The 14,023-nt window shown below is 37.5% G+C and overlaps 2 protein-coding genes across 5 annotated transcripts; both read right to left on the bottom strand.

Moving 5' to 3' along the window:
* Window positions 1-641: 641 nt before the first annotated feature.
* On the bottom strand, window positions 642-6,071 carry LOC125647488 (uncharacterized). 3 transcript variants are annotated; one of them, XM_048874162.2, is made up of 3 exons: window positions 5,744-6,071; window positions 5,406-5,585; window positions 642-3,381 (listed from the first exon to the last, which is right to left on the bottom strand). In XM_048874162.2, exon 3 carries the CDS (start codon window positions 2,872-2,874, stop codon window positions 2,041-2,043), a length of 834 nt encoding a protein of 277 aa, XP_048730119.1. In that variant the 5' UTR covers window positions 2,875-3,381; window positions 5,406-5,585; window positions 5,744-6,071; the 3' UTR covers window positions 642-2,040. The 3 variants fall into 3 exon arrangements, with proteins under 3 accessions (XP_048730119.1, XP_048730121.1, XP_055995869.1); XM_048874164.2 differs by lacking the exon at window positions 5,406-5,585 and having other exon boundaries at window positions 5,744-5,941; XM_056139894.1 differs by lacking the exons at window positions 5,406-5,585; window positions 5,744-6,071 and adding an exon at window positions 3,475-4,138.
* Window positions 6,072-7,102: 1,031 nt separating this feature from the next.
* On the bottom strand, window positions 7,103-11,707 carry LOC125647783 (uncharacterized). 2 transcript variants are annotated; one of them, XM_048874597.2, is made up of 4 exons: window positions 11,138-11,523; window positions 10,200-10,328; window positions 7,737-7,886; window positions 7,103-7,551 (listed from the first exon to the last, which is right to left on the bottom strand). In XM_048874597.2, the coding sequence occupies exons 1-4, from the start codon at window positions 11,325-11,327 to the stop codon at window positions 7,397-7,399; spliced, it is 624 nt and encodes a 207-aa protein (XP_048730554.2). In that variant the 5' UTR covers window positions 11,328-11,523; the 3' UTR covers window positions 7,103-7,396. The 2 variants fall into 2 exon arrangements, with proteins under 2 accessions (XP_048730554.2, XP_055995868.1); XM_056139893.1 differs by lacking the exon at window positions 10,200-10,328 and having other exon boundaries at window positions 11,138-11,707.
* Window positions 11,708-14,023: the final 2,316 nt, after the last annotated feature.

Below are 14,023 nucleotides of genomic sequence, written 5' to 3'. Positions count from 1 at the left end.
ACATTCACCGAAGTACGAAATTTGAACATAATGGATGCTTCCTACAATTGTTTAAATCACTAATTAGTGATTATTAAGATGTTTTTAGACTTACATTGGAGATATCTCATTGTTTTTAGGATTTGTTTGTTGTTGGAAAAAACAACAACACATTGAATAATTTTGATAGGTGTATTTAGATTTCACATAAAAATATACGCTATCGTAATGCATTCGAGATTGTTTTTCCGCTTGCCGGAAAGGCCCAAGAAGTTGCGAATGATTACCTCAGTGTAGCTTTTTCCCCCTTATCCGCGCCATTTTACAAGCGCAGTATATAGTTTTATGCTCTTTCTGCTTTTTCACATTATTTCTGACGAAATTTTCCATCATGAAACAAAACCCAATATACGTCACAACCAATAGACAACTACACTGTATATAAACTAGGTCACAGTCCGACGCTATAAACTACATGTAGGTCACAACCAAATGGACACCCTTGTTTCTTTGTAAGGTTATCCGGAAACAGATTTCATGGCTGAACTGCCTAACCGGATTAAACCGAGTTCAATATGTACCATGAATAGAAATAAAACGTTTCATGAGCTCTGCTGAGCACAAAGTACGCCATTCTTCTATCTCCCACAGTTGTGACGTAATAACTGTTTGACTTTTATTATTATTTGTTCTGATTTTTGTATACGCTTGATACAGGAATACAATTCTATGAACAGATTTCATCATTGGTTATCTTATTTTCCTTGACGTTTCATATCACACATATTAAAGGCGACTTCTGGACAGCACTGCGTGCGTAATAATATTTGTGAATTACAATTTCTCAGTCGCAGACCGTCACAAGCAAATATTACGTACACGTTCTAAGTAGTCAGGCTCAATATCAAAATAACTAATACTGATATTAAGAATCACAAACGAGATGAGCATCATTGTGTCATCATTGTGTGTCACGTGTCACTCTCTGGATAGCTGTTGATACTGAAGCTTAATTCCTTTCCTCATGCAGTATCAAACTAGATGTGTGAAAGTAACGTTTGACAAAATAAATCAGTTGGAAGGCTTTTCAAAGGGAGCGTGTCAAAAGTTTATAAATATTTGTTTCAGATTAGAGTTGAATGAGGCGGTAAATGCCCTTGAAACATTTATTTTACTGGATACTTTCAATCTCAATTCACTTTAATATTAACTATTCAATATTAAATGAAATCGAAGAAAAACGCCCCAAAGATCAGTAAATGATGTAAACGTATTATTGACTAATTGTATAATACACTCTGTACTTATAATGAAGAGCTCTGTCTATTTGGTGGAACTATACTTCTCTACAGACATTGGTAAGTTACTATAGCAACCATATTCTCAGTATAAGTGCAGGTTTCTTCACAGAGCTCGAAAGTTCTGTCAATTATTGATAAGTTTGTCATGCCCACAACAGATGATTTTAACAGAAAAGGAATTGCAATTATTTTCCACTTTACGTCTCTGTCAAAGTTATTTTCAAATTATATTTACCATGAAAGTTCTGTGTTCAGAACCAGCGAATCGTCATTGTGTGTCTGTTGAATTAATACAATTGAATTTAGGGTTAAACTAGTTTATGAGCTCGATATGGTAATTGTCTGAGATATAATAGATAATCAAGTAGATTTATAATCCCGTGACTGCATTGATCAGCTACTTGTATTATCAATTTGTGAATAATGAATGACAACCACCTGATGGTCGGAACATGAAATTCCGAGTTTTGACATCAGGTGTACGTCACCAGTAAAAGGTGTCTAATTAAGGAACATTAACTATCAGAGTGACCCCTCTCTCTTTACAAAACGAATAACACCTGTTCACTCATTATCCATTGTTTGATACTCCAGGCAAATTTCCATGCCCTTGACCATTAGGATGTCAAAACCCAGTCCTGTTAAGGAAAATGTCTTTAACTCTGAGTAGATCTTAAACTTTTCCCCTCTCCACTCACAAGACTGTATCCCATCAATCTTGTATGGATGAAATCAACACTTCCGGACTCATATACCATGTTTATAACGGAGACCCATCATTTACGGCTATATTAGTCAACCATTGTCTTATTCGTCCTTCCTTCATTTCCGAGTCATCCGTTACCATGGTGATAAGATTATTTGTAGAGTTTTCATTAGAGTTAGTCGTCGAAAAGCGTTTCATCTGTTCTTGAACTTCCCGCGCTGTGATGTAATCACACAAGCTGTCATCCATACTGTCGCTCCCTACGTCACTAGTTCTTTGATTCTCCGACTGAAAATTACTGAAAGACTTGGTGCTCCTCTGTACGGCAATGTCCACGGGTTCCTTCTGATTCTTCTCCGGGTTCGAGGCATACCGCCGGAGATAGTTCTGTTTTTGTTTCATGTGTTCCAGTTTGTCGGAAAATTGCGTGCTATCGGAGGATGAATCGTTCGAGATGAGGCCTATACTTCTGGCAGTACATTCGCTCGTCAGCGACAATGTGCTTCCGATTTTGTTTCCGGGTCCCAATGTGTTTGATGATCTCCGGGAAACCATGGCTTCCGTCCACGATTGGTCAATATCATCTTGGTTAAATTGGAATACTGTACGTCTCTGAAGTCGAGGCGAGCAGTACAGGTCTAGAGTGGATCGAGAGCTAGATTCACTGCTTTCAGACGACGGAAACTGCGTACTTCCGGTGCGATTCTGTAAATGACTACCTTCGTTGGCGATGGCTAGCTCGCCCGCAGAATGAGAGTGAGGGATCGTACTGCCGGTGACTTCTGGTCCGCATGTCTCTGAGGTCTCAAACACAATCTTTGGAACGGTCGGGATAAACAAAGATTGGATGCCCTTCCGGTCTACAGAAGTTCTTCTTGACTTCTCCATAACAAACAGATTATTTAAGGAAAAGATGGCACTTTCTCATGCTAGTCAAAGGTCAATTATTGGAGAAATTCTCTGGATACACATGAACAAATTGTATATTTCTTTGATTCTATCGACACACGGAAAGTTTAACACAGAGAAAAGATGTGAAATTCACGTCCGTGGCTTCCGTACGAAAGCGGTTTTACCAATTAGTCAAAGTGGTCAATACTCTTTTGTGTTCGATTAAACTGGGTATCTACGAGCAATCCTCATGCATCTAAATAGCATTGACTTTCTACACGGACTAAAGCTGACAGAATTACACTCCAGGAGTAGAGAAGGTAGACCTACCCGATGATGAATTGAATTACCAGCACACAGATTCATTAAAATTCTGAAACAACAGAGACTCCGGATCAATGATTCGACGTAAACTGAATTTTATCGGCAGTGTCTTCGTTTCTTTGCTTCTGTTGCTATTGATCAAGTTCACATCCCCAACCGTCTTCTTCATGCGAGATCTCACTGGAACAGAAACGCACTCACATTTAGATTTAGTTTGCAACATATGAATGCTGGGTTTCTCTAATACTCTGTACAAAGCAGTAATGAATATACTTATTCTGTAAGGTAACGAATTCTCTGGAGCTGGATCGATGATGGCCAACTAACGTCTAAACGTTTTGTCAACAGAAACCAGCTGATTGATTCTATTGTGTACGTCAGATTTTGAGATACAGTTGCTGTATATGTGATTTTATGCATTATTCTTTGCGTCACTAAACAGCGACAGAAAATTACTTGGTTTATTTTGGCATGTGTCTGGATTTAGTCTTGTAAGCACGAGTTTCTGGGTTCAGTTTTATAAGCACGAGTTTCTGGGTTCAGTCTTGTAAACACGTGTTTCTGGGTTCGGTCTTGTAAACACGAGTTTCTGGGTTCAGTCTTGTAAGCACGAGTTTCTGGGTTCAGTCTTGTAAGCACGAGTTTCTGGGTTCAGTCTTGTAAGCACGTGTTTCTGGGTTCGGTCTTGTAAACACGAGTTTCTGGGTTCAGTTTTGTAAGCACGAGGTTTTATGTTCAGTCTTGTAAGCATGAGTTTCTGGGTGCAGTCTTGTAACCACGAGTTTTTATGTTCAGTCTTGTAAGCACGAGTTTTTATGTTCAGTCTTGTAAGCACGAGTTTTTATGTTCAGCCTTGTAAGCACGAGTTTCTGGGTTTAGTCTTGTAAGCACAAGTTTCTGGGTTTAGTCTTGTAAGCACGAGTTTCTGGGTTTAGTCTTGTAAGCACGAGTTTCTGGGTTCAGTCTTGTAAGTACGAGTTTCTGGGTTTAGTCTTGTAAGCACGAATTTCTGGGTTTAGTCTTGTAAGTACGAGTTTCTGGGTTCAGTCTTGTAAGCACGAGTTTCTGGGTTTAGTCTTGTAAGCACGAGTTTCTGAGTTTAGTCTTCTGGGTTTAGTCTTGTAAGCACCTGTTTGAATGTCTCAGTACTGGACTTACTGTCAGCATACCTGTGATATGATTCAGAATGTGTTACTATACAAGGGAGAATTTTCGCCAAATTGTATTTGAAAATGATTTTCCCAGTTTTAAATCGGTCCAATAATGTTTTATGCTACTTAAAGTTGTGAATCAATTCATATTCGTCCAATTTTAAAATTGCCCATTGCAGATAAAAGCCAAATGGGCGAAAATAAAACAGGGGCAAAATTTATCCTGTGTACTGATCTCATATTTATGTTGGCTTGCTGTACATCACCGTACTCTTCTGCCTTCTCTGTGTCAGCAAATGTTTTCGTATATAATCCACCGATAGGGATAGAATAAGGATGTATAGAACATTCTAACAGTAGTTGAAATACTAACCAATTGTGTAATTTCCCCTTAAGGAGGAATAGCACACATGAGAAATCTGATGATATGGTAGCCATTACGATGATAAATTACTCCTCCTTAACTCGTGACAGTTGTGAATCTTTATCACTATCGTGAGATGCGTCTATCTTGAATTGATAATTGAATGGGTTTTTTAATTTGAAAATAAGAAAGTTATCATTTTCCAAGGTATGCTTAACTCTTACGTACGGTGGCTGGTTTAGGTATGTTTAACTTTTACGTACGGTGGCTGGTTTAGGTATGTTTAACTCTTACGTACAGTGGCTGGTTTAGGGCAGGTGGAGAAGATTTTCTTAAAATCTAAAATGAAACGCAAAATGTTTTCGTACACTCGCGGTGGGTACAAGTGCTTATATTGTCTAAAGGATTATCAGGTGTCGTGCAAATAGGGAAACACAAATTTAGTAAGTTTATGAGAGCTCAAATCACCATCCTTCTTTGTTAAAGCATCGATCGAGTCGAAGAGGATATGAATAATAATTTCATATTTAATCTAACGGCCTAATTCAAGAAAATTATTTTTGATAAGGTCAGTTTAATGTATACCAGCAACTGATGTTAACAGAAATTTACAAGTTCATAACTTTTATCGTCATCTACATATATACAACTTTTACCAATTCAAGCGTTCAACAGAATACTGAACGTACCTCAATCACAGAAGAACTGCTGTCTCAGACATAAATCTTGATTAGTTGATATATTTTCTCTTAAATACGTCCTTAGAATTATGGTCAATGGCTTTAATCACCACCTTGAGGCCGCTGGTCAATGTGCCGACACAATGCAGTGAGGATTGCATCAATGTGAAACGCACTTCTTGTGCGTTCCTACAAGTTTCAGCAGAAAATGAAAATTTCATATCGATTGATATCAATTGACATGCAGATTCATAAAAGCGATTATTTTGCAATCGGGATAAATTTTACATGAATCATCAGTTTACATTGAAAATGCTGTAAAATATTTACAAGTCATATTGACTTACTGCAAATTTTTCTTGCCCAAAATATTCCACAAATACAGACATAGTACGACACGATCCCTTATGTCGGCCCTGTGCGATCCATGTATACATGTATAAGAATTGACAAAATGAAATTACAGTCTTTTGTGCGTATATCCAGACTCAAAATGGTGAAGTGTACGTTTCCGAATGGAGAATGATGATAACACTCCTTCCTCAATGAGAGCCGTCTCGTGCAGAATTTCCTCACCGGAAGCCAGCGTTACGTTTTAAGGCTCCGACAGAAGCTCCGAGACATTGATTATTTATTAGCTCAGAAGCCGACCTCTTTCATTTAAAAAGAAAATAAAAGCTGCATTAAATCTATACACATGGGGCTTCTGATACAATCTTTATTGCTCTCAACGGGTTCCGTTATACAAACATATATCATGGTATCTATGAAAGTTTTCTATTACTTTGAAGCGAATTTTACCATATTGGAATTCAATGAGCGATGCATGTTTGTAAAAGTCATTGACAGCGTCAAGGATTCATTGTGTGAATTTGATATCATATCTTCAGTCTATTCGTACATTTAAATTAGTCAATCTATTGACATTCAGAATACTTGTACAGAGAACGCATTAGTCAATCAATACAAGTGAGAGAGCGCCATCCATTGACATTCAGAGTTCTAGTGGAGAGAGCGTCATCTATTGACATTCAGAATGCTAGTGAAGAGAGCGCCATCTATTGACTTCAGAATGCTAGTGGAGAGAGCGCCATCTATCGACATTCAGAATGCTAAAAGAGAGAGCACCATATATTGGCATTCAGAATGCTAATGGAGAGAGTGCCATCTATTGACATTCAGAATACTAGTGGAGAGAGCGTCATCTATTGACATTCAGAATACTAGTAGAGAGAGCGCCATCTATTGACGTCCAGAATACTGGTGGAGAGAGTGCCATTTATTGACTTTCAGAGTGCTAGTGGAGAGCGCGCCATCTATTGACATTCAGAATACTAGTACAAAGAGCGCCATCTATTGATGGTGGAGAGAGCGACATCTATTGAAATTCAGATTACTACTGGAAAGAGCACCGTCTATTGATATTCAGAGTGCTAGTGGAGAGAGCACCATCTATTGACATTCAGAATACTAGTGGAGAGAGCGCCATCTGTTGACATTGAAGTCCTCTGTATTCAATAGTATACAATGTAATCTTCAGAGTAGGGATAATATTTCCTAAGGCTCTACTACATGTAACTCTTAGTCTAGAGGTGAATTTTGGCCATGGTAAACTTAAATGGATTGGAGGCGATACTGGAATATTCTATGTACGTCATCCCTCAGCACGCAGGCTTTGAATGGCCCAATGATAACAATAGATATAATACATAAATAGAAATATTTATTTTACATTACCGGTTGTAAAAACATGATACAAAGTCCCAAACTATCTACAATTTCCTTCTTACAAGGAAGACATGCACGTGTATATTTAAAAAATCCTATCATAATTTTAATTAAAAATAGTTTAGCTATAAAAGAAATCAAAAATAAAACTATATCGTGCGCTTGGAAGATGTGATTCGATGCTGCAAAATGCAACACCCTTCTATCTATCTCATAAAACGCCCACTCCTATAGCAGCCAGAACATCTCGGGAGACATATTTCCCTACTGCATCAGCCCTGGACGAGGTTTGGTTTGAGCAGATGGATGACCATCAAGGCTCCGGCCACACCATATACCAGTCCGGCTATGACCGCCAGTGCGAACGACCACGAGAGGGCGCTGGCATTTGCACCATATATTATGACCCCAAGGAGGGTTGATCCAGCTGAGAAATGAAAATAAAAATTGATTCAATACATGATGAAATTAACATAATGAGCAGGTAAATTGCTTAACAAATGATATATTTCAGATTCTCCTTTGTCATAGAATCCATTGTCTGATATTAATTTGATGAGAAATCGATACGGATATTTTCGTACTCGTGACCTCCATCGCTAATTTACATACCTGCTATTCCCACCGCTAGGAGGTCGATTATAAACAGCACTCGATTACCAGCTGTTTGGGTTACGAAGATGTATAGGATGGTTAGTATCAGACCAACAAATCCAGCAATCAGTCCGATCGTCTCAAAGGCCTGGGTAGCACCAAACCAACCTGACAAAACGAAGAAAAAACATAAGAAAAATAGTCTTTTAAAAAGCACATAACTCCAAATCAACCCCGCAAAATAAGGAAAATATACAAATCGTCTCAACAAATAAATCATGTTGGAGATCTAGGTGTAAACAGTCAGATTAATCGTCTAGAAAAGCATGGACATAACTACAAATCAAAGAATCAAATATCAGACCACGCTCTTGAAAGCCTAAATGTAGCCCCAAACCTGCCAATCAAAACATCTGAATTTCTGGGTATAGCTTCAAGCCAACCAATTAAAACGTCGGAATTCCATGGTATAGCTCCAGGCCAGCCAATCAAAACGTCGGAATTCCTGGGTATAGCTTTCAGCCGAACCAATCAAAACGTCGGAATTCCGGGGTATAGCTCCAGGCCAGCCAATCAAAACATATAACGGCCAGGGTATAATACCAAGCTAACCATTCAATACATTAGGCAAATCGCGCTAAAGGACTTCATATAGCCCTAAACCAATTGAAACCAATCAAAACGTCAGACAAATCACGCTAGAGACATGGATATATCACCATGCCAATTTCAACCAATCAAAACGTCAAGACAAATCACACCATGGTAACCAATTAAAATGTCAGATCAATCAACAAGGAGAGGAACAGATATACTGTTATATAGCCGTATTTACAAATGCATATCTCCTCTGAATTTCGAAGCTGGTGATTATGATTGGGTAGAACTCCACTCTTTATTTCATGTACGTCAATGTTCTAATAAGTACTAAATACATGCACCATGTCTTCAAAATCATTCCTTTAATTAACTTTAATCAATTTCTAAGTAATCCATGGACCTATAATGAAGCAAGCAAATAGAAAAACAGACATTGACATATTAATCTAGGTGATTAATCGATCTAGATGATTAATTAATCTCAAGGACAAACTCCGTAAGAAGAATACCCTTCTCTCTTTGATGTTAACAATAAATGTAGGGTAGATTACAACAGTTATATACATGTTAGCGACTGAAATTACCCTTTGCAGTGTTCACATAAATGTACTAAACAATACCGAGAAATCAGAATAACTCACTTAACTATTTTAGCTCATGAATTACCTCAAAATACTTTCATTCCAATGGGATTTTGTCGTAAACAGTTAATAAATCTGGAGCGTAATGTTCATAGCTAGCGCGACATAATAACACAACATTAAACAATAACATCCACATCATAATGTAACACAAAAATTGTTAATATCGCATTGCAGATGCGATTAAATATTACGTCGAAGATAGTAGTAATGGCTATTCCAGAAATGAACAAGACTTTTAGAATAGCACGTGTCGATACTATTATCACGTGTCAATGCTATTATCACGTGCCAATGCTACCGATCACGTGTCATTGTTATGTAGATATTAACGTAAACGTTTTTAACTATGTTTTTGACATCTACATGTATTGTATTGATGTTCATAATGCACTGAATTTTCTGATACTATCTCATTTCAGATGAAAATCCGTTATTCCGTCAATAATAAAACAGAAAAACCCTGTTTTGCTTTGGCAGAGGATCAAAGTCTCCCATGTTAAAAAAAAAACAAAACAATATCTGTTAATGGCTCGTCAAAAATACCTTTGTCTCTTTCTTCTATTGCTAGGGAACAGAAGAGACGTCCCAGATTACAATCCACGTCTGGCAAAGTGATTCACTTAACAAAAGCATTTAACAAACATCTGGTGTAATGCTATGATGACGAATTTGTATCAACATGAACAAAACTCAGAGGAAACAAATACTGTCATTTGGTAACAACTTCTGAGTTTTGAAAAGTTGTTTTAAAGTTAGAATGCACTTGTGTCGTCACAAAAATATCTCACCACCTTCATAGCTACTACTCCGCGAACGCCCACATCTGCACGTTCCTTCATCAAAGAAATCTGACGAAAAGCTCAGTATATCCCAGGGCTGTTTGTTGAAGATCATTTGTTATCCACTTAGCGGGTTGTAATTAAACCTGATCATCCAACTTCATAAACACAAAATCAACCGTCTTATTATCTACTTCATGCATATATTAACTCCTTTGATTGTAACATTTGAATCATTGTTCCAAAGAAAAATAATTAAAACAAATTTTACATGCATCTCTGTTCATTTCAAATTTTACATAGGAATTTAACAATACATATACAAGAGACAATTAAACATGCAATCAAATATTTGATTAATTAGAATAAAACAAGAACATTGTACATAACCATAAATTGTAATAATACAAGTAATTTGTTTTTGGTCAGATTTGTACAAAACTGCTAACTTAAATTACCGGATTTTGTCCCCATTGAAGAGCAATAAATACGACAGCTTTTCCACAGGCCCCAGTGATTAGAATAGACATAGGATGAACGATTGGTCCAATAGGCCGTAGAGAATCCAATCAGATGAAACAAAACTGCTACAATGACACAGATGAAGACAATCTTCACCAACAAACTTGCGCTGCCAAACCCCGCCATCTTCTCATCCACACACACAGATTGTGTTTATTTGTGTGTTAGGAGGTTAATGCTAGGTGCCCCATGGGGGTAATGGAATCGCCATGAAGTAAAAGAATCTACTGGGGGTGTAAGCTCGGATAATGAAAGACCCATCATGCAATTCGGGTATGATTGAATTTGAAAATCATTGATGTCACAACATATAGAAGTTCCTAAAAGTAATTCAACACAAACGGATGACGCTAACAACAAATACGAACTGTAATTCATCAGAGCCTTCACTCGTCACTAAACGGCAGAAGACGCTGCATGTGTGACAAAGGTGTTCTGGCTCCAGGATCATGAAACACCTTTAAGCTTAAGTCAAAATCTGAATATTGCGATGAAATGATTGAGAAGTCAGTGATTCCAAAAAAAAAATATTGTTATTCAATGTTGCTTCGTCAAATTTTTAGGGTCTGCAAAATTAAGAGTTTCAGTTCTAAAGTAATGAACATCTTACGGCTGATTGAAAGTTTGACTTAAGTCTGAGTTTGTTACATGATCCTGGGGCCAGGTCAAGGCAAAGAAAATTTTTAATTTTGATAATTAGTAGATCATTCAGAGAGCAAATTATAAAATGACTACATAATATACAGGTTTTCCAATTTGCTGATGTTTGAAATTTGAAGATTTTTACAACTTCCTATGAAACGTACTCACGGAATGACGGTAGTGCGCAGTTTAGAGTTTGTGTATGTTATATAGTGGGTTTGAGTCGACTCACCTGCCGTGTAAGCATCCTCAAGACAGTGAAACGTGGGGGTCAGGATACACGTTTTCCACAGTCCCGTGTAAAACACACCCCCGTCTGACCAATGAGTGGATGAGTATCCGATCACGTGAACAAACGCCGCTGTCAACAGAAGCGCAGACGACAACTTAGGGCTCGATCGAATGTCTAGAAAATCTTCCATAGATTCCCCACAATGTCAGATCCATTGGACGAAATTCCCGTCTGTAACTAGATCCAAATTAAAGCGATTTTGTTTACCCTCCAAGTAAACTCTTTCTTCTCAGTGAAATGAAATTGCAAGAATCTTATCTTCTGAACTTGAGAAGTAACGAAGCATAACCGCATGTGTCGATGCACAACAGTTAATAGAAAACACATATCTAATCTTAGACAGAAGCAATATGTACAACGCTCATGAAAACAGTGGCCTTTACATATTGTCCCATATTGTGTGAATACAATTCATTAAAGTTTCAGTTTTAGCACAGTGTGTAAACTTGAAGTAGGAAAGATAAAATTGTGCGTAATGTTCGGCTCCATCAGGCATTGCGATTAAAGTTTATTCTAAGAAAACCACATGCTCTACGTAGTTTATACATGTCCTACTTCTCTTCATGTCAATCAAAAGGAAGAATTTTCTTTGTACTGGAAATCATATACATAGCAAACATGTTAACTAACGTCAGGATGCCCTAGAACCACCATATACTAAGTGGATGGATTATTACAGGTCACTCGGTCAGTCTATGGTGGCAGGAGAAAATTTGGAATAGACAATTGTACTATAAAATGAGATTTAGTGTGCTTGAAAGCTTGCATCTGTTATGAAAATCACTGAAATGAGTTTTATTGATGATAATTTGTCTGAGGCGGGGGTTGGGTTGTGCATGTTGATTGATTAATTGATGGTATCCAGGCGCGGGTCCAGAATTTTTTTCCAGGGGGGGGGGGGGGGTCGAACCTTTTCACAAAATCGAACCCGTGATATAATAACAGTCAACTAATTTTTCTTATAAATCTTATATATATATTGTAATTTTTTTTATCTTTGCAAATTCCAGGGTCCGGACCCCCCCCCCCCCCCCCGATCCCTCTCTAGATCCGCGCATGGTATCTTGTTTAACGTCCCTCTCGAGAATTTCCCCCTCATATGGAGACGTCACCAAGACCGGTGAAGGACTTCAAATCTAGGCTTATGCTCGGCGCTTACGGCCATTGAGCAGTGAGGGTTTTTAGCGTGACACACCTGCTGTGACATGGGACATCCGTTTTTAAGGTTATTTCCGAGGACCCGTGACATTCACACCTCAGTGATGCCGAGCGTTTGGTGATGGAATTGTCACTACTTGTTTTAGCGATTTAGGTTTGTCGCTGCCGGGATTTAAACCCCGACCTTCCTCATGCGGGGTGAACGCTCTACCTCTAGACCACCGCGGCGGCCGTACATGTTGAAGAGCATATGCAAACTGCAGCTGAGTCTCCATTGTAAAGTGCGTTTGATCGATCGGGGTCAGAAGTCAAAAGTGAAAGTTCATTGTGAAACAGAAAGTCATTAAAGGCACGTGGAATAGCTTAAATAAGAAATGGATGGCAAATGATAGGCTATATACAAGTAGATGCAATGTAGCTGACATGTTCTTCTGCGATCGGTTGTCAAACTTCTGCAAGGAATTAAAGTGAAATGGTTCAAAACTATCTTAAGATCTGTCATAAGATAAATCATAAGAGTTTCATAAGATCTGTCATAAGATAAATCATAAGAGTTTTCTAAGATGTGTCTTAAGATAAATCATAAGAGTTTCTTAAGATCTGTCATAAGATAAATCATAAGAGTTTCTTAAGATCTGTCATAAGATAAATCATAAGAGTTTTCTAAGATGTGTGGTTCCTAGGAATAATCGTAAGACATGACTTAAGATATCTTAGGATGACTCTTAGGATGGTCCTAAGACATATCTTAAGATGGACATAGAAGTTCTCTTAGGACTATCCTAACTTGGATAGACTTAAGGGATTCTTAGGAAAATTCTTATGAATTTTAACATTACATACCAATGGACGATATTATCAGTGACTTAAAACTTAAACTGTTTTAATGACTTGTAAAATTATATATAGATCATACAAGGTAATTATATCAAAATTTATTTTTAAAAGTATTTGTTTTAATAAGACCACACACACACACACACACACACACACACACACACACACACACACACACACACACACGAGAGAGAGAGAGAGAGAGAGAGAGGCCAGAGGAACGAAACCTCTACTACTCCCGTCTTAGACATTACACCACTGCAAGACTAAAAAAATATACATGATTTTAAAAAATATCCCTATCATTTTTTTTAAATTTGTTACATGTCGATATACATGTATAGAACACGAGCAAGATAATTCAACTTTATATTGTGTTTTTTTTCCCATTTACATATATGTATTCATTGGTGAGTGGGGATTTGAATTTAATACGAGTACAATCTATTGCTCCAACAATGTTTGGAAAATGAGAAATTTCATAAAAACCCTTTCTTTATTTTGTTTAATTCTTTAACATTCACTGACATATGTATGTATTGTTTGGAAATTCCGACTAAGCAATTTAAAACATCATTAATATCATTTTCTGTGCTTTGTCTTGAAATATTATGAATGTCTGCGACGATCTCTTGAAAAATCCTACTGCTGTCATTATTTAGAGAATGTGACCTCATTGTTGGCCGGTGAAGGTTGTTTTCAAACAAAGCACATATATACATTATGTATCATTGGCCGCGTGAGTCGGTATTTACTCACGATGCTCTGCATGGTCATCTAAGAACATCTAATCAAAGTTATTGTCGTAATCTCTTAAACAGTGATCACTCC

This window comes from Ostrea edulis, chromosome 6 (genome assembly GCF_947568905.1).
Source record: "Ostrea edulis chromosome 6, xbOstEdul1.1, whole genome shotgun sequence".
Taxonomy (NCBI): Eukaryota; Metazoa; Mollusca; class Bivalvia; order Ostreida; family Ostreidae; genus Ostrea; species Ostrea edulis.
This window is presented reverse-complemented; position numbering and strand designations above follow the sequence as displayed.

Excerpts from the sequence above, each read along its gene's own strand:
- LOC125647488 (XM_048874162.2), bottom strand. The coding sequence starts at position 2,874 with ATGGAGAAGTCAAGAAGAACTTCTGTAGACCGGAAGGGCATCCAATCT.
- LOC125647783 (XM_048874597.2), bottom strand. The coding sequence starts at position 11,327 with ATGGAAGATTTTCTAGACATTCGATCGAGCCCTAAGTTGTCGTCTGCG. Across the intron at positions 7,887-10,199 it reads TTCAATGGGGACAAAATCCG|GTTGGTTTGGTGCTACCCAG; the intron begins GTAATTTAAGTT and ends TCGTTTTGTCAG. Across the intron at positions 7,552-7,736 it reads CCTAGCGGTGGGAATAGCAG|CTGGATCAACCCTCCTTGGG; the intron begins GTATGTAAATTA and ends TTCATTTCTCAG.